The sequence below is a fragment of the Chlamydotis macqueenii genome, chromosome 25 (genome assembly GCF_036417535.1).
Source record: "Chlamydotis macqueenii isolate bChlMac1 chromosome 25, bChlMac1.mat, whole genome shotgun sequence".
NCBI lineage: Eukaryota > Metazoa > Chordata > Aves > Otidiformes > Otididae > Chlamydotis > Chlamydotis macqueenii.
The window spans coordinates 4,488,846-4,508,143 of NC_141580.1; the positions used below are offsets into that span (position 1 = coordinate 4,488,846).

General features: G+C 56.2%; 3 protein-coding genes across 3 annotated transcripts; 2 read left to right on the forward strand and 1 right to left on the reverse strand.

Moving 5' to 3' along the window:
• Window positions 1-147: 147 nt before the first annotated feature.
• Window positions 148-14,193, forward strand: RAB5C (RAB5C, member RAS oncogene family). The gene is made up of 6 exons (XM_086766525.1): window positions 148-235; window positions 9,536-9,780; window positions 10,842-10,993; window positions 11,312-11,434; window positions 12,139-12,232; window positions 13,142-14,193. The coding sequence occupies exons 2-6, from the start codon at window positions 9,615-9,617 to the stop codon at window positions 13,255-13,257; spliced, it is 651 nt and encodes a 216-aa protein (XP_086622651.1). The 5' UTR covers window positions 148-235; window positions 9,536-9,614; the 3' UTR covers window positions 13,258-14,193.
• Window positions 14,194-16,365: 2,172 nt separating this feature from the next.
• Window positions 16,366-17,188, reverse strand: LOC147597752 (heat shock protein beta-11-like). The gene has a single exon (XM_086766527.1). It carries the CDS (start codon window positions 17,097-17,099, stop codon window positions 16,515-16,517), a length of 585 nt encoding a protein of 194 aa, XP_086622653.1. The 5' UTR covers window positions 17,100-17,188; the 3' UTR covers window positions 16,366-16,514.
• A 924-nt stretch (window positions 17,189-18,112) lies between these two features.
• LOC147597753 (heat shock protein 30C-like) lies at window positions 18,113-19,009 on the forward strand. The gene has a single exon (XM_086766526.1). The coding sequence runs from the start codon at window positions 18,246-18,248 to the stop codon at window positions 18,846-18,848; it is 603 nt and encodes a 200-aa protein (XP_086622652.1). The 5' UTR covers window positions 18,113-18,245; the 3' UTR covers window positions 18,849-19,009.
• Window positions 19,010-19,298: the final 289 nt, after the last annotated feature.

Genomic DNA, 19,298 nt, shown 5'->3' on the forward strand with positions numbered 1-19,298 from the left:
CCGCGGCGAGCGCGCCCTGACGTCATGCCGCCGACTTCACGTGAGAGGGCGCGTCCGCCGAGGGGGAGGAGCCCCTGCGGGGCGGGGCGCCGGTGATTGGCAGGCGCCGCTGCCTGTGGCCGGCGGAGCGGGAGCGGAAGGGGTGGGCGGATCCGGAAGCGGAACGGGTAAAGGCGGAAGTGAGGGCCGGAGCCTGCGAGTCTCACCTGCGGCGGGGGGAGCGGCGCTCCGGGCGGTGAGTGCGGCCGGGGCCGGCGGGGCCGCTCGTCCCGCACCGCCGTGGGGGCTCCGGGCGGGAAGGGCCTGGCCCCGCTCGGCGCCGAGCCCTGCCGCGGGCGGTGCCTGGCCATGGGGGCCCGTGCGCCGCAGCCCCGGCTCCGCGGGAGCCCGGCGGGGGAAGGCAGCGGGGCAGCGCGGCCCCGGGGGGCCCCCGCGGGTGGGAGCCGAGCGGGGGCGAGGCCGCCGCGTCCCGGGTCGCGTGAGCCGGGGCCCGCAGTGCGCCGGCGCCGCCGTCAGCGGGGCGGGGAGCTCCGGCCTTCGCGGGGAGTAAACCGGGCCCCGGGCGAGCCGGTGCCGCCGGGCGGCCTGGGGAGAGCGCAGCGCGGCGGCGGTCCCGGGGTGAGCCGTGACCGGGGAGGGAGCACGGCACGGGTGACGCCTCACACTCGGGGAGAACGGCAGGGCTGCGTCGGGGAGCGTCCGCCTCGTCGCTGTTTTGGGCTGAATTCCCTCAGAAATAGGAAAGGCTGGCCCGGCCGCGCGGGCCGGCTGTCGGTGTGCCGCCTCTGCCCGCCTGCCGCTTCCCCGCTCCTTTGCCTCCCTTGCAGCCGCGACCGTTTGGAAGCGAAATGGAGTTTGGGAGAGGTGTGGGGCCTGCGAGGGCAGAGATCGTGTCGCGTTTTGTTGTTGCCAGCCGCCGAGGTGGCAAGGGAAGCTCCGGAAGTCCGAAAGCCCAGCCAGGTTCCCGAGTAGAGAGCTGCCCAAACCAAGGCTGTGACTTTATCGCATGGCTGGTGACACACACAGCCCCGGTGCCCCCCCAGGGCTCCTCATGAAGTGAAATTTGTGGTGCTGCGGGGTCTTGAATGAGGAGCAAAGCCTGCGAGGAAGCTTTGTAGCTTGTCTGGAAGGAAACCCGAGCGTGCTGAGGTGCAAGGCTGTCCTCAGGTCTTCAGCGCGGTGGGAGAGAGCGCTGCCTGTGAGCTGCCAGCGCCGTCGGTACGCGGTCCTGCGAAGGCTGACAGTGCAGCTGTGAGTGGGAGCAACAGGTCTGCAGTGTGAACTCCAGCGAAAGCTGCTCAGACGTTGTTCCTGGTGCTGCTAGAACTCCTGGGGCTGGGTGGGAGCGGCGAGGAGCCGCGGCAGTCGGAGTTGCTCTCGCTGTAAGCCACTCTGCCACCGAGACCAAATACAGTGCTGACCCTGTCCCAGCTGACCTTTAGCTCGTTGCTTTTGTACACGGCTGTCGGAGTTCTGACCTTGACCGTTTCCAAGCACGTAAGGAAATCGGAGGGAAGAGAGTACGCTGAGGGGCTATTTTAAGTCTCATGTGGAGCAACTTGCATCTACTATTCTTAGCTTTTTTTGTGTGGTGGGTCAACGCATACTTGATCTGCCCTGTTTGTACCGTGGCATCAATTCCGCTTCGCGCTGAGCGAGGACTCCCAAGCCCACTCTAAATGCACGGCTCTGAAGCTTGGTTGAGACCAAAAAAAGAAAGATGCTTCTCATTCATATCGGCTTGGCAAGCCATGCTGTCCGAGTGAGCTTCCTTGGAATATCCTGTTGATGTTCACTATTGCCTTGCCTCTAAAAGTCTTGTCACATTTTTTTCAGCTTAACTGGATAGTAAGGGGAAAGAACTGTGACTGAAAAGGGTGAAGAACTCAGAACAGTTCGTGTGGGCAGCTGCAGGACCGTGTTGGGTTTAATACACTCTTGGAGCGAGGAGAGCAGGTAAAACACAAGTCTGCACGGACCTGTAAGGGTAAGAGGAGCGGTGTTTAGGTTCCGTCACTGGCTCTCAGTGCTGAAATAATCCCAGACTTCTCTTGAATCTCAGCAGCGTGCCTGAATGGTCAATGGATTTCATGGCTACAGCCTGCCTCTAGAGGCAATCATTCCCTCTAAGAACTGCGGGCTCGTTTAGGTGACATTTGTTTTCAGATAGTGCCAGGCGGCGTCGGTCCCTTGGTTTAAGAAGGTGCTGATACCCCTTCAGGTGAGGGAGCAACGCAGGCAAGAGGAAATGGGACACCTGAAGAAGGATTGAAGTTACTAGAGAGCAGTAAGGGGAAGGCCAGCTTGATGTGTGGGTATGGATAGAGTAAAATAAATCATTTGTCTGGTTTTACTGGGTTTAGGTCTGTTTGCTTTACCAGCAAAACCAGTAATGGGTCCGGCAATATCTGAAAGAGAACTGTTTAGAAATGTGTGCACTTTTTTGCCTGGTCAAAATTAATTGTTGCGATGAGAAGCAGAATTCCCCATCGCAGCGAAGCTCTTCTGCAGCTAAAGAGGGATCAGCTCTGGAATTGTTCAAGACATCAAGTCTTGATCCTAACTACTTAAACGGCTGCGTGTTCAGTGGAGAGGTGGCCATGGCATCTCCCTGGAGAGAGAGGAGGGGGAAGAATGCCAAGTGCTTTCAGACACAGGAAATGAAATGGGAATGCTTCTAATGAAGTGGGTGTAGCCCAGAGTGTTTCGGTCAGCGTACTTAAAAGAGGGGAGAATGTAGAAATGGTGGAGTCAGCTGTTTTCTTCCCTTGGGGTATGAAGTTTGAAGTCCTCTTATGCAAGTTCTGTGAAGTTGTCGGAGTAACACTATGAAAACACTCGAAACGCCAGCCAGAAACAACGAGCCTTCCTGGAAGTAACAGCGTTGGGGAAGAGTAAAGCTTCATCACATCCAAAAAGGAATGCTTTCCTCCCCTGGAGCACAGGACTGAGCTGCTGGAGTAGTTCTACATAAACAGATAAGAAAACACTGGTTTTCATGTTTGCTTTTATTTGGTAGAGCTCCAAATAAGGAGCTGCTGGAGGCAAGAGGTCTTTGTGCAGTCTGGGAAAGATATCATGAAGGTCACTGATTCTTTTGCAGTGAAGATGGCAAATTTCTGCTGTGCCTTCTTGTTCGCAGAATGGTAGGTGCTGTCTGAAGGCACATGTTGCTGGCCTGGTCAAAATCAAGGTGTCTTTTGAGGGCGTGGTGAGCAGTGGACAGCAGGAGTTGAAAGGAGCTTGCCTGCAGAATTAAAAGCTCTTGTTCAATTTGTAGTTGGCGCAGGCTGCACTCAGAGTTACTCCTTCAGCCTAGCTGTGCCTCGTCTTCTGTGAAATGGGACTAAGTTCTTGCGGTACCAAGGATAGCTAGAAATAGGTAAGGCCTCCACGAGGGAGTTCATGTGTAATATGGAGGCTGGTGAGGAGCTTACGTGAAAGGAAGGTGATGCAAAACTCTTCCACAGAAGTCTTTCTACCAAGTGTTATGGCAGCTAAAGCTGCTGCTGCTCATTCTGCTTCTTGAAGCAGTTTTTGTGAGTGTGTTGTCTCCACAGCTGAGCGAAGCAGAGCTTGACCGGAGTGGTGCTGGAAGCTTGTGTTCCTGGGTCTTCCATCGCTCGGCTCACTGCCGAGTTCACGCCAGTGGAGTTTGCTGTTCTGGTGTCGGCGCAACTGGGAGCTTGGTGGCCCTGGCAGAACGTGAGTTCTGGGGTTGTCCCTGTTGCTTGCTTTATACACAAGGCCCAGGCAGAGCCTACGCCTCAGCCTGCGCTGATCTCTGCTCAGCTGTGGTGATCTAGCAGACACTCACTGCAGCTTCAAAAGCAATTAGTCATGCTGTTCTGCAGAATTAACCCCCCCCACTGGATTATGCATGGGACTTCCTTGTGCTGCCGGTGTGACCAACGTGGCAATAACTCCACTTGCTGATGCCAAGTCACCTGAGTGTTAAAAAACCCGTAGCTCCAAGGTAGGATCAGTGAGTGTAAAGTCTTTTTACCTCATGAGACGTTTTCAAGAATTCCTGGTGTAGGATCACCACTTAAACCCAGGAAACCCTTCTGAGGAGATGTGTATGGGCTTCAGCTGGCTAGAAGAAAGCTCGAGGGAGCTTGATAACTGCCTCAGACTGACTGCTTGGCTCAGTCCTGTGGGCTGTGGTCTCTGCCTCGTCTTCCAAAGAGCCTGCGCTCTGCACGAGCGTTCCTGGCTTCACAGTTTCCTGACAGTCTGAGAGCTGACTTACCTAGTTCAAGCAGATGACAGAAAGGAGTGAGATCTAGGCTCAGACTGAGCCGTGGCTTTCTGTCTGTAACGTATTCGGAGTTGATCTGAACTTCAGTCTTGTCCAGTTTGACCGCTTGTGCTTGGCCCTGAGCAGCAGCCTGTCAGCAGGGCCTCACCCGCGAGGCCCTGGGAAGTAGCAGAAGCTTGGCCTTCATCACTGTCTCTTCTCTTGGGTTTCCCTTGCCTTGAAGGCTCTGTTAATCTAGCTTCAGAGGTGACTGAAGGGACGTGGCTCCATTTCACTGTGCTCAGCAACCGTCCTTTAGAAGACCGGGCTTCAGCTTGCGCCGTGAAGGGATGGAAAGGCCTCTCCTGCTGGCACGGCCTTGGGTTGCCCAGCTGGGGGTGGCTGTGTGTTGTGCTGTCCTGCTAGCTCAGCTGCACAGAGCATCTGTGCTGGATTGAGCTGGAACTGCAGGGTGGTGGCCTTGAAACCTCTGATAGAATTGTTTTGGGTTTTTTTTTTTTTTGAAAAGCTGCTTTGAAAAACAGCCGGCTGCTGGGGCTGCTTTGGGGGCCGCGGCTCTGCAGATGTCGGGAGGCAGACGCGTGTATCAAAAGCGTGAAAAGGAGCTGGTCTTACAGATTCTCCTGTACTCATTTAGGACTGTAGCTGCCAACAAAAAGGAATTTAACTCTTCACCAATGTAAATCGTGTTTACATCTAAACTAAAATGAGTGTGCCCCAGTCTTTGTGAGGCTTGGGCGTGAGACGCTAACAGAGAAGCTGTGACTCTGACTTCTGATGGTGTAACGACCATGGGAGCGCTTCAGAAGCTGCTGGCTGAGGTCTGTCAGTTGGCACTCGAAGGCTGTAGGGCAGCTCCTGGCCGCTGCAGTGACTGGCTCCCCAGTTTAGAGCTGTTGCTGATGGATTATGGCCTTACGGATCAAGAGACTGGGTGTTTGCAGAGGGAAGCGTGTGTTTTCTGTAGGAAGATGAAGTATTAAAAGCGATCAGACTTGATGGGACTGAGGTCTGTACTTCATCTGTTTCCTGGTCCATCTCGTTGGTAAGAGCTGGATCTCTTACTCCTTTTTCCGTAGCGTGGACCCTACTGCAGCAAGGCTTCTCCAGTCTGCTGTTCTTAATCATGTTAATGTGTTGGACAGTCAGGTTGATGCTCCACACGATGCTAAGCTGGGCTACTGGAGCCTGTGTGGTGTTCTGGTGGGTCTCTCACTCGCTGCTGGCCCTGCTTGTGCGAGTTCCTTGTGAGTCCGGGTTGGAATCTGGTCTTGCTCCGGCCCAGATGTGCTAGGAAGGTAGCACAAGCTTCCTGCTGGCGGTGGCAAGCTGCCCGTTCAGTGTCAGGTGAAGCAAAACCACTCGGTAACTTCAGGGGTTGCTTTGCCAAGAAATTCATGTAATGTTGTCAGCTATTTAACGAGATAAATACTTCACTGGGGCTTTTGTCTCGAGTATTTTGACTCGAAGCCAGCAAATCCCCAGTGAAATGGTTTCTTGCATAGCTGGGAGCAGAAGCAGTCCTCTTGAGTAACCAGATTCTTCAGGATTGGGTTTCTAAATATCGGCAGCTTTCAGAGGAGCCCTTGCTGCTGGGTGAACAAGGGGCAAAACCATCAGATTCTGTAACTTGCAGCACCTTAAGCTTCCCGTGGCAGGGAGTCTTGTGAGGCAATTCTCATGCAGGGCTTAGCATGGGGATCTAGTTGGGATTGCCCTGCGGAGATTGGGGTTCTTGAACCGGGCTGTTTGGAACGAGCTCTCGTGCCGTTCTTGAGCATCCGGACGGCTCTGGAGAGCAGCCTTGCTCTGGGAACGCAGCAGCGCTACCGTGCGCTTCCTCATTCAGGGCGCTTCGGTTCTTGGATTCAATATCTGTGGAAGTGTGCAGGCCCCTACAACAAATCCTGGGAAGCAGGTGAGGTGTGGAGAGGAGCATAAACCACAGAAGGGACAGACGCAGAGTTCTTGGTGGCTGGACAGCATCAGGCACTGGAACTTGTCTTTTATCTCGGAGCAAACAAGGGTGTTCCAAGAGTTTAGGAGAAAAGCCACCGGTACTTTTGCCTGTGGTGCTGAGCACCACGCTTCAGTAAGCAGGAGGTGGGTTGGAGAAGCAATCCAACCAGCACGTTACCTTCTTATGGATCTTGTGACATCGCAAGCTGCTGGGCTTTGCTGGTTAAAAGAAGCTAGCAGGAAAAGTAACACTTGTTAATCTTGATTACACGAGTACCCTACGTACGCTTCCTTCTCGTGGTCTTGACTTCTGGAATCAGCATGGCAAGCTGCAACTTCAGCTGCTTTTGCTCATCTGCACGGCGTTGCTGCAGTTATTTTGGTCTGACCCACGGCTCCAGTGCCAGTGCTCTCATGGGGAGCAGGGAGGAGAGGGTGCCCAGTCCATGCTGCTGGAAGAGGGGGTGAGCAGCCTCCCTGAGCATCAGGAACGGCGCTGGACAGCCTGAAGCACTCCCTGTTTCTCAAACCGGTATTTGCTGATTGGGGTGGGCTGGTCTCGCGCAGATCCAGGCTGTGCGGCTTAGCTGCTGGTTACTTCTGCCTTTGGCAGAGTGGAGTTCTGTTTCCAGCAGGAATGTAGAAATCGTAGAATCGTAGAATCATAGAATCGTAGAATGGTTTGGGTGGGAAGGGAGGTCATCCAGCCCAACCCCCCTGCGAGGAGAGGATCTCCAACCAGACCAGGTTGCTCAGAGCCCCGGCCAACCTGGCCTGGAACGTTTCCCGGGATGGGGCATCCACCACCTCTCTGGGCAACCTGGGCCAGTGCTCCACCACCCTCAGTGGAAAATGTTGGTTTTTTTCTTAATATCTAATCTAAATCTACCTCCCTCTATTTTAAAACCATGGCCCCTTGTCCTGTCACACCAGGCCCTGCTGAAGAGTCTCTCCCCATCTTTCCTGTAGCCCCCTTTGGGCACTGGGAGGCCGCTCTAAGGTCTCTCCAAATCCTCCAGGATGCTGGCATTGGCAAAAAGTACCAAACTGATCCTTGTGCGATGGAGAGTTCTTGGTGTCTACAGCTTTGGTAGCTGTTCATTTCAATTACTTGGTTTTCTTGTGGACAACAGCAGAACCAACGAAGCTGGTGGTTCTGATCTCATGTATGTTCTTAGCCTGAGACCCTTAGTGAAATGCCTGCAGATAGGGTCACCTGAACAGCATAAATTCCACACAAACATCCTAGAGATCTGGCAGCTTCCAGGTGGATGTGAAGGCATGCAGTCCTGCAGACTTCAAACCATCTTTAGATGCTGGTCAGGTTCTCCAGAATTAAAAGCGGGGACAGGCTCTAGCTGCTTGACTGCCTGCGCTCATCGGTAGTTCTGCATGACGAGTTGGACATGCAGACACGCTTGCTTAATTCTGTTTGAGTTCACGTCGCACAACTAGCTGCCAAAATGAATTGGGATCTGTGAAATATAGGTCACACTAAGACTTGAGGATGTCAGCAGGCTCGTTTCCTTGTTTTGCTCTGGGAATTGCCCCGATCAGATTTCAGGAGGCCGTAACTCAGTAGAGACGTTATTCATGTGGTGTTTAATTTGCAGAACGCTAGTCTGAAACGGCGACGGAGCTTCCACGTGGCTGCCCTGGTAAATGAATACAAGGTCAAACGAGCAAAAGCTGTTCCCTTGTGGATTCTGGCTAGAGGAGGAACTCTAAAAAGGTGGAAACTTTTTCAGGCTGATGGAGGTGTAGAGCTGCTGATCTGCTTCTCAAACCTGATGGTAACCAAGCTGCTCCTGACCTGCAAAATGCGACTTCCTCACTGTCCACCAAAACAAGTTGCTAATTTGCTTCCTATCAAGTGCTCTCATCCTGTCAGAACAATGTTTGTCCTTCCTCGGAAGAGGAGGTGGGGGTCCTGACAGCGTTACTAGCCTCTGCAAGGACCCAGCTCTGAACTGTGGCTTTGTCGCTGACTTGAGACTGGACAGGGTGCTCAAAGCAATGGCTTCTTCACTGCTCGGGCTGCTGAAACGTCTCACTGCACAGAGAAGTTGCTCCTCATGGCTTCTCTCCCGCTTGCTAGCTTCAGGGAATGGTACTGGCTTAACAGTGGCTTTCTGACTTCCCTTCTGGTCAAAATAATTTGAGGTTGAATGTCTCTGTAGGTCAGAGGATACTCAAGTGCTTTTGTGCTTTGAAAGCTGATGGTATTCTCCAGCTGACGATGCCGATGGGCTGTCCCTCTGGATGAGCTCTGACTGAAGTGGCTGTAGGTTTTCTATCGAACTATGGAATTGAGCTGACACTTGAGGCATGGTTCAGGGAGCCTCCCAGCAGTCGCAGCTGGACAGGTTTTGCTCTGGAAGGCGGGTATTTGGAACTCTTGGTGAGCCTCTGTCTTGAGGTAGGCCAGAGCCTTGTTCCCAGGACACTGCTCCAGGTCAGACTTGCTTTGTGCTTCTCGTTCCCAGGAATCAGGTATTTGCTGGGCACACCCAGGATTTCCTCGGGGCTACACTCAAAAACAAGGACAAATTGGCTTTTGGGGGATTTTATTTTTTTTTTGCTGTTGTCTCTGTCAACAACAAGCTCAGGTGATGAGAGTTGAAGGGAAAGTGGCGATACAGAGCAGATGCGATCGGTTGTAGCGTTTATCATGATGGGCAGTGGGAGTTGTGATGGGAACAGGAAACACGCCTAGATCTGTATAACCCTGCGCTTTGAAAGCGCTCCTGTTCTTTGCTGCGTGCCGTTGAGAAACGGTTAGGAAGGCGCTGAGACGTCACTTGTGGTTGGCTGTGGATGGGAACCAGCTTGTCTTGCTGCTCGTGCAATGGTTTTGTGCTTCTGCACAACCGTGGATGTTTACTGCTGGGGAGATGGGATGGCGGTTCCCTTGAGTGTCTGTGTTGCGCTGGAGGTCAACCTCTGTTACCTCCATGAACTGAGTAATTGTTGTTTTAATAGAAGAGGCTCTAACACCAGTTAGGCTGCTCTCTGCGTGCCTCGCCCTAGCAAGGTATGACTTCCACACGTGGTGGAAGCGCTGGAGGGGCCCACTGGTGGGGAGCAAAGCTTGTGTCACCGATATCCCTTCTCCAAGGAGGCTGAGATGACTGAAGGTCCTGCTGATGGACAGAAACTGGCTGATATTCCTGTGGTGCGCGCAGCTCATAACTTTCCATGGTGGGAAGGAATTGCCACCTGCCTGTGCTGATGGTGGTTGCAGATCAAACCCACCCTCTGGAACTGGTACGGCTGGTCCGCGAGCGTGTCACTAACTCTGACCTCTTCTTCCAGTTGCAACCTGCCTCCAGGTGGATCCCAGCGCAGAACCCGCGGTGTCCTTACCTCTTGGCACTCCTGCACTTAGGCCACAATGGCAGGTCGAGGTGGAGCCGCTCGACCGAATGGACCAGCCGCTGGAAACAAAATCTGCCAGTTTAAACTTGTTCTCTTGGGAGAGTCGGCGGTGGGGAAGTCCAGCCTTGTTCTGCGCTTTGTGAAGGGGCAGTTCCACGAGTACCAGGAGAGCACGATCGGAGGTGAGTGCCGACCCCAGGCGCCTGTGGCGGGAAGGTGCCGGCCTCGCTGGTGCAGTCTGGGGGTATCAGAAGTAATAAAGGCTGTGTCGATGCGGTCTGAGGTTTCTCTATAAATAGTCCAGCAGCTAGTGCTTTAACTCTAGGTTTACAACTTGTTTGTTGAGCTGAAGATCAGTGCAGCAGAGAGTAGTGCTATGGCAACCGTCTGCTCTGCCTCTAAGGCGTCTTCACTTCCAGTGCTTGAATTCCTGCTTCTAATTAGAACAGAGGCCTTCAGCTTGGTTTATAGCCCCTAATTATCTCTTTCAGACCATGACCTGGGATTTTGGGGCTGTTTCTAGCCTGATAATGTTAACTACTGTTAACGACTTCCACAGCTCTTTCAGGTCTGGTGGTTCTTTAGCTTGAAATCATTAGCATGGTGTTGCCAATCAAAGGTCAGTTGCCAGCTGGCTCTCTGGATGGTGATACTAGGAGGTGCACACTGAGAAAAGGCTCGATTTGTCCCTGTAGTAACCCATGCAGGGTGTAAATACAGCTGTGAGGTGGCTTCTGGGCAAGCAGGGCTCGATGCCGTGCTGCAGAGGGCCTTGTGGGCACTCTGCTGTTCTGCCTCCGTCCACATCCGAGGCTGGTTGTACCACGCGGTATTACGGAAGAAGAAAATAGCCAGTTGCTAAATTGGGGAGTGTGGTGTAACTGGGCTGATTTCAGTGCTTTGGCACTGGGGTGCTCTCCAGAGCTGGTCCCAGCTGTGTCACAGCTGTGCTGTGTGATCTGGAGAGGGACGGGTGGTGCTGCTGCTCTGGTGCTGCTGCTCTGGTGGCTGTCTGCTGCCTGGGCTCTCAGGGCCACCTTCCCGTCAACCGTGTGGTGGCTCCCGTGTTCCCGTGTGCCAGGAGCTTCATGATAGAGTGGAGCTGCGGCTTCCACAGCGAGTGGGCACCGTGCTGGCATCTGTCCAGGGCTTCTGCTCACTTCCATGCAGAAGCAGAACTGCTCCGAGCTCCTGTGGGGGCTCTCCGGCTGGAGGTGAGGCCAACACACACCTTCTCTTCCAGCTGCCTTCCTCACACAGACAGTCTGCCTGGACGACACGACGGTGAAGTTTGAAATATGGGATACGGCAGGGCAGGAGCGGTATCACAGCCTGGCGCCGATGTATTACCGAGGCGCCCAGGCGGCCATCGTCGTCTACGACATCACTAACACAGTGAGTACTGCGCAGGGCTGCGAGTGTTTGCTGGGGAGGGGGCGGCTCTGCTTGCAGCTGATGCTTCTCGGCTCCCTGGGAGAGCACCTGGGTTCAGAGTCCCCGCAGATGCCTGCCTGCAGGTCCTGAGTTTCTTGAAAACTGCTAATGGCCTCTTCCTCAGTTGTGACCAAGGCTGTCTAAGCTGATAAAGGATCCTGCTCCAAAGTGCTGTAGAGGCAGAATGCTTCTTACAGGAAAGACTTGTTCTAATCATATCTTCACTGTGGATTGGTGGGAGACTGCCCTTCCTGACTGCTGCCTCCTGTTTGCTTCCAGGACACGTTTGTACGAGCCAAGAACTGGGTGAAAGAGCTGCAGAGGCAGGCTAGCCCCAATATTGTCATTGCACTAGCGGGAAACAAGGCAGACCTTGCTACCAAGAGAGCTGTGGACTTCCAGGTGAGTGGGAATCCGGGTTGGTTGTTACCTGAGCAAGTCAGGAGAGCAGCTTTTGGCTTAAGTGGGGGAGATGGTGGCTGTGTGACCCCGGGATGCCACTTTAAGTGAGCTGTAGCCTGCCTTTCCCAGCCCTTGTAGCTCTTGTCGGTAAGTTATGAGAAATGTGGAGAACAAGGCCCACAGAGCACAAGCTTCTGCCTTCAGCCTCTCTGGGTGCCTTGCTCATCCGTGGCTGTCTTCAGCAGCATGTGAAACAGCATCTTTTAGATACAGGACACATGAAGAATCATTCCCAGCTTCTCTTCACAGCTCTTACCTTGTCTAAGGCAAACTTTCAAGGAGAAGCTCTTATCTCAGGCCTCTGCACGGGATTGCTCGTGGTGCGTTTACAGCGTGCGTTGTTCTCCCAGCTAACCAAAGTACAAGGTGGTGTGCTGCTGGGGACACGCTGTGTCTCCGTTCGGCTCACAAACAGCCTGTGCTGCTGCACCCCGGCCCGGCTGCTGGGACGCCAGCCATGCGGCATTGTCTGCGGTGAATGCCTCCCAGCTGTCCTGGCCGGGCAGGGGACCGGGGTGGGAATGCCTGGGGTGGGACAGAGCGTTTCTTCCGTGTTTTACTTTGCCAGCAAGTGAAGAGTGTGAAGCCTGCTCGGGCCTCGTCTTGGCAGGATGCCGTTACCGCTCTCATGTGATTGTTTGTAGGATGCACAAACATATGCAGATGACAACAGCTTGCTGTTCATGGAGACGTCGGCGAAGACAGCGATGAATGTGAACGAAATCTTCATGGCAATAGGTAACAGCTTGTGTGCAGAAGGATGGCGGGAGCAGCTCTGTGCACCAGCAGCGTGCCCTGCTGCGAACTGTGGGGGCTCCTGTGTGAGCCCAGGGCTGGAGTAACTGGGGTAACGGCCAGTTTGCACTTGTGTGAGCAGTTGCTCCCTGAGTGCCGGAGCCTTTGCCTTGCAAAGCCTGTTCACGCTCCCGTTACTTGGAGTGGTGAGTAAGGAAGGAGCAGGACTGCCAGCCAGAACTAGGAGTGGGTTGGTTTGCTGTGCCACTGCTTCTAGCAGTGTCCCATCCCAAACGCCTTAAGAAGTGGGGGCATAGAGTCATAGAATGGTTTGGGTTGGAAGGGCCCATTAAAGCCCACCCAGCCCAACCCCCCTGCCAGGAGCAGGGACATCTCCAACCAGATCAGGTTGCTCAGAGCCCCGGCCAACCTGGCCTGGAACGTTTCCAGGGATGGGGCATCCACCGCCTCTCTGGGCAGCCTGGGCCAGGGCTCCACCACCCTCAGCGTAAAACATTTTTTCCTAATATCTAATCTGAATCTACCTCCCTCCATTTTGAAACCCTTACCCCTCATCCTGTCCCACCAGGCCCTGCTGAAGAGTCCCTCCCCACCTTCCCTGCAGCCGCCTTTGGGCACTGGGAGCCACTCTCAGGTCTCCCCGGAGCCGCCTCTTCTCCAGGCTGAACAGCCCCAGCTCTCTCAGCCTGGCCTCACAGCAGAGCTGCTCCAGCCCTCTCAGCATTTGCGTGGCCTCCTCTGGACCCTCTCCAACTGATCCATGTACTTCTTATGTTGGGGGCTCCACAGCTGGCGCTTGGGCCAAAGCAGGGCTGAGCCCAGCCTGTGGCCTGCAGTGGGGAGGAGGTTGGCCTCTGCGGAGGAGCTTACTGAACTCTTGTTTCTTTCTAGCCAAGAAACTGCCAAAAAATGAACCCCAGAACGCTCCTGGTGGCCCAGGTAGGAATCGGGTGGTCGACCTTCAGGAGAGCAGTCAGCCTAGCAGGAGCCAGTGCTGCAGCAATTGAGCAGCCGTTCCCGCCTGACGGAGCCCTCGAATGATGTGACTGGAATCCACGCTAACAATCGCACTTACCGTAGAGCGGCTGCTGCCGGTGGCTGCTGTGATTTCTCCATCCCTTTCTGATCATAGGCTGGAGGGAGTTCTTCCACCTGCACCTTTCTGTACAAATACTAATTCAATTCTAAGTCTTAAGTCACTTTTTTTAATATATGAACTTCTGCTCTTCCCTCTTCCTGGTGGTGGTGGATGCACGACCTGGTGTCTGCCCAGCCAGCCCATCCCTTCCCGCGGGCGAGGGCCAGCAGCACCCAGGTCCCACAGTACTGTAGTTCACTGTTGGAAACAAAGGGATATTGAGGCTAGACAACCCTAAATCACCCGTCTGTAAAAGCTAAGGCTAATACCAGTACGATAATGCCTAGAACAACCACTAAACTGTAGCATTAGAGTGACAAACTCTGGCTCTTCAGCCACTTGTTGACCAAATCAATGATGAGTATTCTGGGGTGGGGCAGAGGGAAGCGAAACTGGTTTCTTCTGTATTTTGTATTGTACGTTTCTTCATGTAACCAATCAGTATATTGTCAATATAGTACATACAACTAGCTGCCTGTTGTCTTTATTTGTGTTGGACTCTAGCATGCCAACTCTTCTTTTATTTTTTTTCTTATCTCCGGTTCTGTCGTAATGCACTAATCCTGTTGCAACTTTTGCAAAAAATCTTGTATAGAAAATTGTCCTTTTTTTTTTGATGCTTGTGATGCCACTAATGTTGTTAACCCTACTCCAGTGTGAACAGACATGGTTTACTGATGTACAGAGGTGGGGTGGGGGAAAACCTCAGATAACTTGTCGGTGGAAACCAAATGTATTGTGAAAGCCTGTAACTCCACGAGGTGTGAAGGGGGGTATTAAAATGGCTTCTGTTGCCAGACTCTAACCGATGTTGGCTGCTGCCTAGTGCGTAATGCAGTGTCTTATGCATACTGGTATTTAAGAGGAACTGTCAACTTAGTCTTCATCACAAACTTCAGTTTTGTGTGATTAAAAGAGAAAAAAAATTTTATAAACCTATCATAATCACTAATACTCATGTTTCTTAATCAGCTCCAAGCAGAAGGGGAGTGGGCCAGAGCCTGACAGTTGTGCTGGAGGCTGGGACGCCCTAGGCTGTGTGGGGTGTACAGCACCTGGCTCTTCTGGAGGGATGCGTGGCCTTGTGTCCCTGGGCAGGGGGAAACGGGGGCTGCTTGCCCCTGGATCTCTGGCCTGCGCCAGCTGCTCCTGTGGGAGCTGGCTCCCTCGAGAGGCGGGAGCTCCTTACTGTGAGGCTGCAGGTGGTTTGGTGAACTCGTGTTCTGCCCAGTAGCGTGCAAGGAAGCTTGAGGCAAATGGTGAGGATTTGTCACTGCTTGAAACTTCTAGGGGAGCATCCACAGCTTGAGGGGGGGGAAGGAGGATGCAGAGGAGCTCAGCTTGACAGCTTGGACAGGTTTGTGCATCCTGTGCTCCAAATGCCTCTCTCCCTGGAGGTGGGTGGCCTTGGAGGATGCTGCTCTCCAGTCCCTGCTGTGTGGGCTCTGAGATCCTTACACCCATGGGTGAGACATGGACTCCATGTGGAAAACAGCATCCCCTTGCAGCTGTACCCCTTCCCTGTGCGCTGCTGTGGGTGCTTGGGAGAGCTTGGAGATTGGGATTGAACCCACTGCCTGTCCTCAGCGGGGTGGCTGCTGCTGAAGCTCTGCGGGGCACAGCTCTGACTGCGTGACCAGCCCTGGGCTGCGCTTGCCCTTGTCTTGCAGTGCTGGGGCTCGGGAAGCTCTGCTGGGTGCCTGCGAACAAAGTTTGTGTGAACAGCTTTGGCTCACGTGGGCTTCGTCCTCTATTCAAGGTCCTGGTGCCTTCTGCTCGTGCTGGATTTCCTTAAAATCCTGGAAGCAGGAAGGGTCTGGAGCGAGCTGGTGACCAAGTTCCCAACATCTGCCTGGAGCACGGGGCTGGGGGTGACGTGAACCAGCCCTGGCAACACTGGGGTTGCGTGGGCTCCAGCGACCTCCAAGGGGCTTTGCTCACCGGCTGCTGCCTGTTTCCATCCGCTGCAAGACAGCCTGGCTGCTCATCTGGCAGAGGAGCTCAGGAGCTCTGCGGGGCATCTGAGCTGCCCTTGTTTCCAGTGTGGTTTGAAGTGGTGCTGCTGGCTTCTGCAGGCAGCAGGTGATGGACCTGTTGGAGAGCAGCTTCCCCAGTCCCAGCTCTGAGCGGTCTTGTGAGCGCAGTGCGAGGTGCTGTTGCCATCTGCTGGCTTCTTCTACTTGGTTCCTGGTGGACAGGGCTGTGTTTCTGGCTCCTGGCTGGACTCTGGGTCTCCATCCATCTCTCTGCAGGATCCCGTGATCCCCTAAGCGGTGCCTCGCCGCTGCCTGAGCGAGGCTGTTCACCTGCAAAGGACTTGCTGTCGGGGCTGGGGCCCTGCTGTGGAGGTGCGTAGCAGTGCTGCGCAGAGCCGAGCCACCTCGCTGCCAGCACTGTGCTGTGGTGGAATGGGGCTGTCCCAGTTTGGGGCAGCTTCGGCACAAACAGGCACGCCTGCCTGTGTTCCTGCTGCCTGCCTGGGCCTGAGCGTTGGTGTTTGTGGTGGTTACGCACGGCGCCTGGAGATGGGCTTCACCCTCCCTGCTGCCCCGATCCCAGCGGGGGCTCCAGCAGCCCCTTTCCAAGCTGCATGGGGGGAAAGTGGATACAACAGAGCACCCTACGCCCAGCCAAGCCCTCCGGTGTGGTTGTCTCCCGATTCAGTGGCATCAGCCAGGGAACGAGGGTCTGGGGAGCTGGTGGAGATGCTGGCGGTAGCAGGAGGAGGGAGCCAAGGCAGCCTGGGAGAGCTGCCTCTGCTCCAGGATGGGTGAGTGGTGTGCCCCTCCCTGCCTCCCCCTGCCATGAGCAGATCCCTTCCCTCCCCTCCCTCTGGGTCCCTTGTTTGTCCCGTTTTGTGCTGCCCCGAGGCACTGAGAGAGGTTCTTCCCCCTCTGTGCACCCAGCTCCTCTGGCATCAAGAGCTGGGACCAGGGCCCTGCCCCCCACATCAATCAACACCACGAGCACAAGCAGGTTCTACGCAAAACTATTTTTATTGGATACAAAAGCATTCCAGTATAGTGAAAAAAGTGACATCATTGCTGATGGAGCTTGTCTGGGCTAAAACCCGAGACTTGCTGCTCTTTGCTCTGGTCCCGCCGCGGGCCGTGGGCTCCTCTCCCCTTACTGCTGGGCTTTGTTGGTGGCTCCGTTCTCGGAGGCTGCTCCGGGCTGAGGGGCCACGGGGCTGACCTGGATGGGCACGTTCCTCTCCGGGGCGGACGGCAGGGCCAGCGTGGGGGCCTCGATGCGGAGCTGCCCGTCCTTGGACAGGGAGCACGTCAGCGCCTCGGCGTCCACCTCCTCGGGCACGTCCCACTCCCGCTTCAGCACCTCGTACTTGTACGAGAACGAGCCCTTCTCATCGACGTTCTGCGTCTCCTTCTGCCCCACCAGCACCACCTTCCTGCCCACCACCTTCACCGACAGCTGCTCGGGTGCGAAGTTCTTGACGTCCTGGCAGACGGAGAAGCCGTCCCCAGAGCTCTGGGCCAGGGCTGCGCTGGTGCTCGGGGCTCGCTCCATGGCGGCGGCTCCTTGGCTGCTCAGGAGCTGCTCGAAGCTGCTCATGAACTCCCGAGCTTTCTCCATCTCCTGCTGCAGCTCGGTGAAGATGGTCTCTGCGTGTGGCCAGAGGGTCCTCACGGTGCCCAGCCGGGCGGCCAGGGAGCTGGAGGCGAATGGGGCAAGGTGCATTCGGCAAAGCATCGTCGCTGCTGCTGCTGCTGCTGCTGCTGCTGCTGCTGCTGCTGCTGCTGCTGCTGCTGCTGCTGCTGCTGCTGCTGCTGCTGCTGCTTGCTGTCTCCTCTCCGTTGGGTCGGGAGCGCTGTGTCCCGGTGCTGCCGCCCGTGGGTTTTATTCCCTTCGTGTGGAGGTGTGGCCGCATCCTGCCCATGACGTCAGCCCCGGGAGAAGAGCTCAGCTCTTTCCAGCCCGTTCCAGCTCATTCTTGTTACTCATCCGTGAGGAGAGGCACCCTGGCCGCCGTGCCCGGCATTCCTTCGCCCTGAGTCTCGCAGCTCTGCTCTCCTGCCTTATAATTAGCAGCATCACCTCAGCCTCCAAACGGGATGCCTGAGCCACCCCTGCCAAAAATCTGTGGCCTTTCTGCTTCCCAGGCAGGGAGTGCGGCTGGGCTCCTCGCCTCCCTGCCTTCCCCTCACTCGTTCCCCCCACATCTGCAGGCAGGAAAGCCCCTCTGCCCCCCCTCTCCCCCCGTGAGGGACCCTCAGCCTTGGGGACCCCCAGGTGAGACCAGAAACCAGCCCGTGGGCCCCTCCCCAGGGAGGGTGTGCAGGCGGGGTGCTGGGGGGCTGGGACGGGACAGCGAGCATCCCCTGGGGCGGAGGGGGGAAGCCTAGAAAGTGCGAGAGGGGTCTGGCAGCGGGTGACGTAGGAACACGTAGCTGTGGGGGTGGGACTGTCCCCACGCTGGCCGAAGCGACGCGACCCTGGCACGACACAACCTGCGCCGCGCCGAGCCCCGGCGCAGGGGCCACTGGAAGGGGCTTGCTCGCCCCCTGGCCGGTGGTCCCGTGGTGGTCTCGCGGTGGTCCCGCAGGCGCTGCTGCATCACAGTGGCTCTGCAGAAACCCGAGCTCCCGGCGGTGACTGCAGCTCCCTATTTGCGGCGTGTGACTCGTCCCGAGAAGCAGGCGCTGCTATTTTGGCTGGCAAATAATCAGCCTCTCAAAAATAGGCGATGGCTCTGGGAGAGAGTGTTCTGGAAGGGGCACACCCCCGGGCAGGGGAGGATAAAACCTGCCGCTCCCCGGCCCCAGCCCAGCACCGCTCCAGCCCCTGCGCAGAGCCGAGCCGCGACACGCACCGGGAGAGCACACGCCAGCAGCAGAGATGCTTTGCCGCCTTCACTTCATGCCGCCAGCGTCCAGCTCGCTGTTCCCGTGGCTGGGACCCGTCCGCACCCTTTGGCCGCATCCGGGCACCCTCTTTGCCGAGCTGGAGCGAGAGCTGCGGCTGGAGATGGAGAGGGCTCGGGAGTTCATGAGCAGCTTCGAGCAGCTCCTGAGCAGCAGCCCCAGCCGCATCGGCATCGCCGCAGAGCGAGCCCCGAGCACCAGCGCAGCCCTGACGCAGGGCTCCGGGGACGGCTTCTCTGTCTGCCAGGACGTGAAGGACTTTGCGCCCGAGCAGCTGTCGGTGAAGGTGGTGGGCAGGAAGGTGGTGCTGGTGGGGCAGAAGGAGACGCAGAGCACGGATGAGAAGGGCTCGTTCTCGTACAAGTACGAGGTGCTGAAGCGGGAGTGGGACGTGCCCGAGGAGGTGGACGCCGAGGCGCTGACGTGCTCCTTGTCCAAGGACGGGCAGCTCCGCATCGAGGCCCCCAGGCTGGCCCTGCCGTCTGCCCCGGAGAGGAACGTGCCAATCCAGATGGAGCCGGCGGTGGAGCAACCCACGGCCAACAACGACGACGGAGCCGAGCGGGCCAAGGCGTGATGGGGAGCGGCGTGGGGCCGGGCTGAGCCTGGCTGCCAAGGCAGCTGCTGACGCAGAGCGGGACCGCGCCGGGGACTGCGCGATGACCCGGTGGGGTGGGGGGGGTTCTCTGACCGAAACATGTAGATTTTTTGATATATAATAAATATCTCTGACTTTCACTTGTGTGGGTCCTGTGTTGGCTGGCCCTGTGCTTTGCGACGCTCCGGACTGTGCTCGCCAGCGGGATGGCTGCCCGGGGAGCCAGGCTCTGTGCCGGCACAGCGCGGGTCCCTGGCACCTCTCCTCGGCTCGGCTTTGGCAGAGGGGCTTGGCTGAGGGGCTCCAGCACACGCACACCACCGAGCATCCCGGGACAGCCCTGAGCATCCCCCCGCCCGGGGCAGCCTTTGGGCACCCTGACCCCATTTTGGGGTGGTGTCGGTCAGTGCCATGCGGTATCCGCTCAGC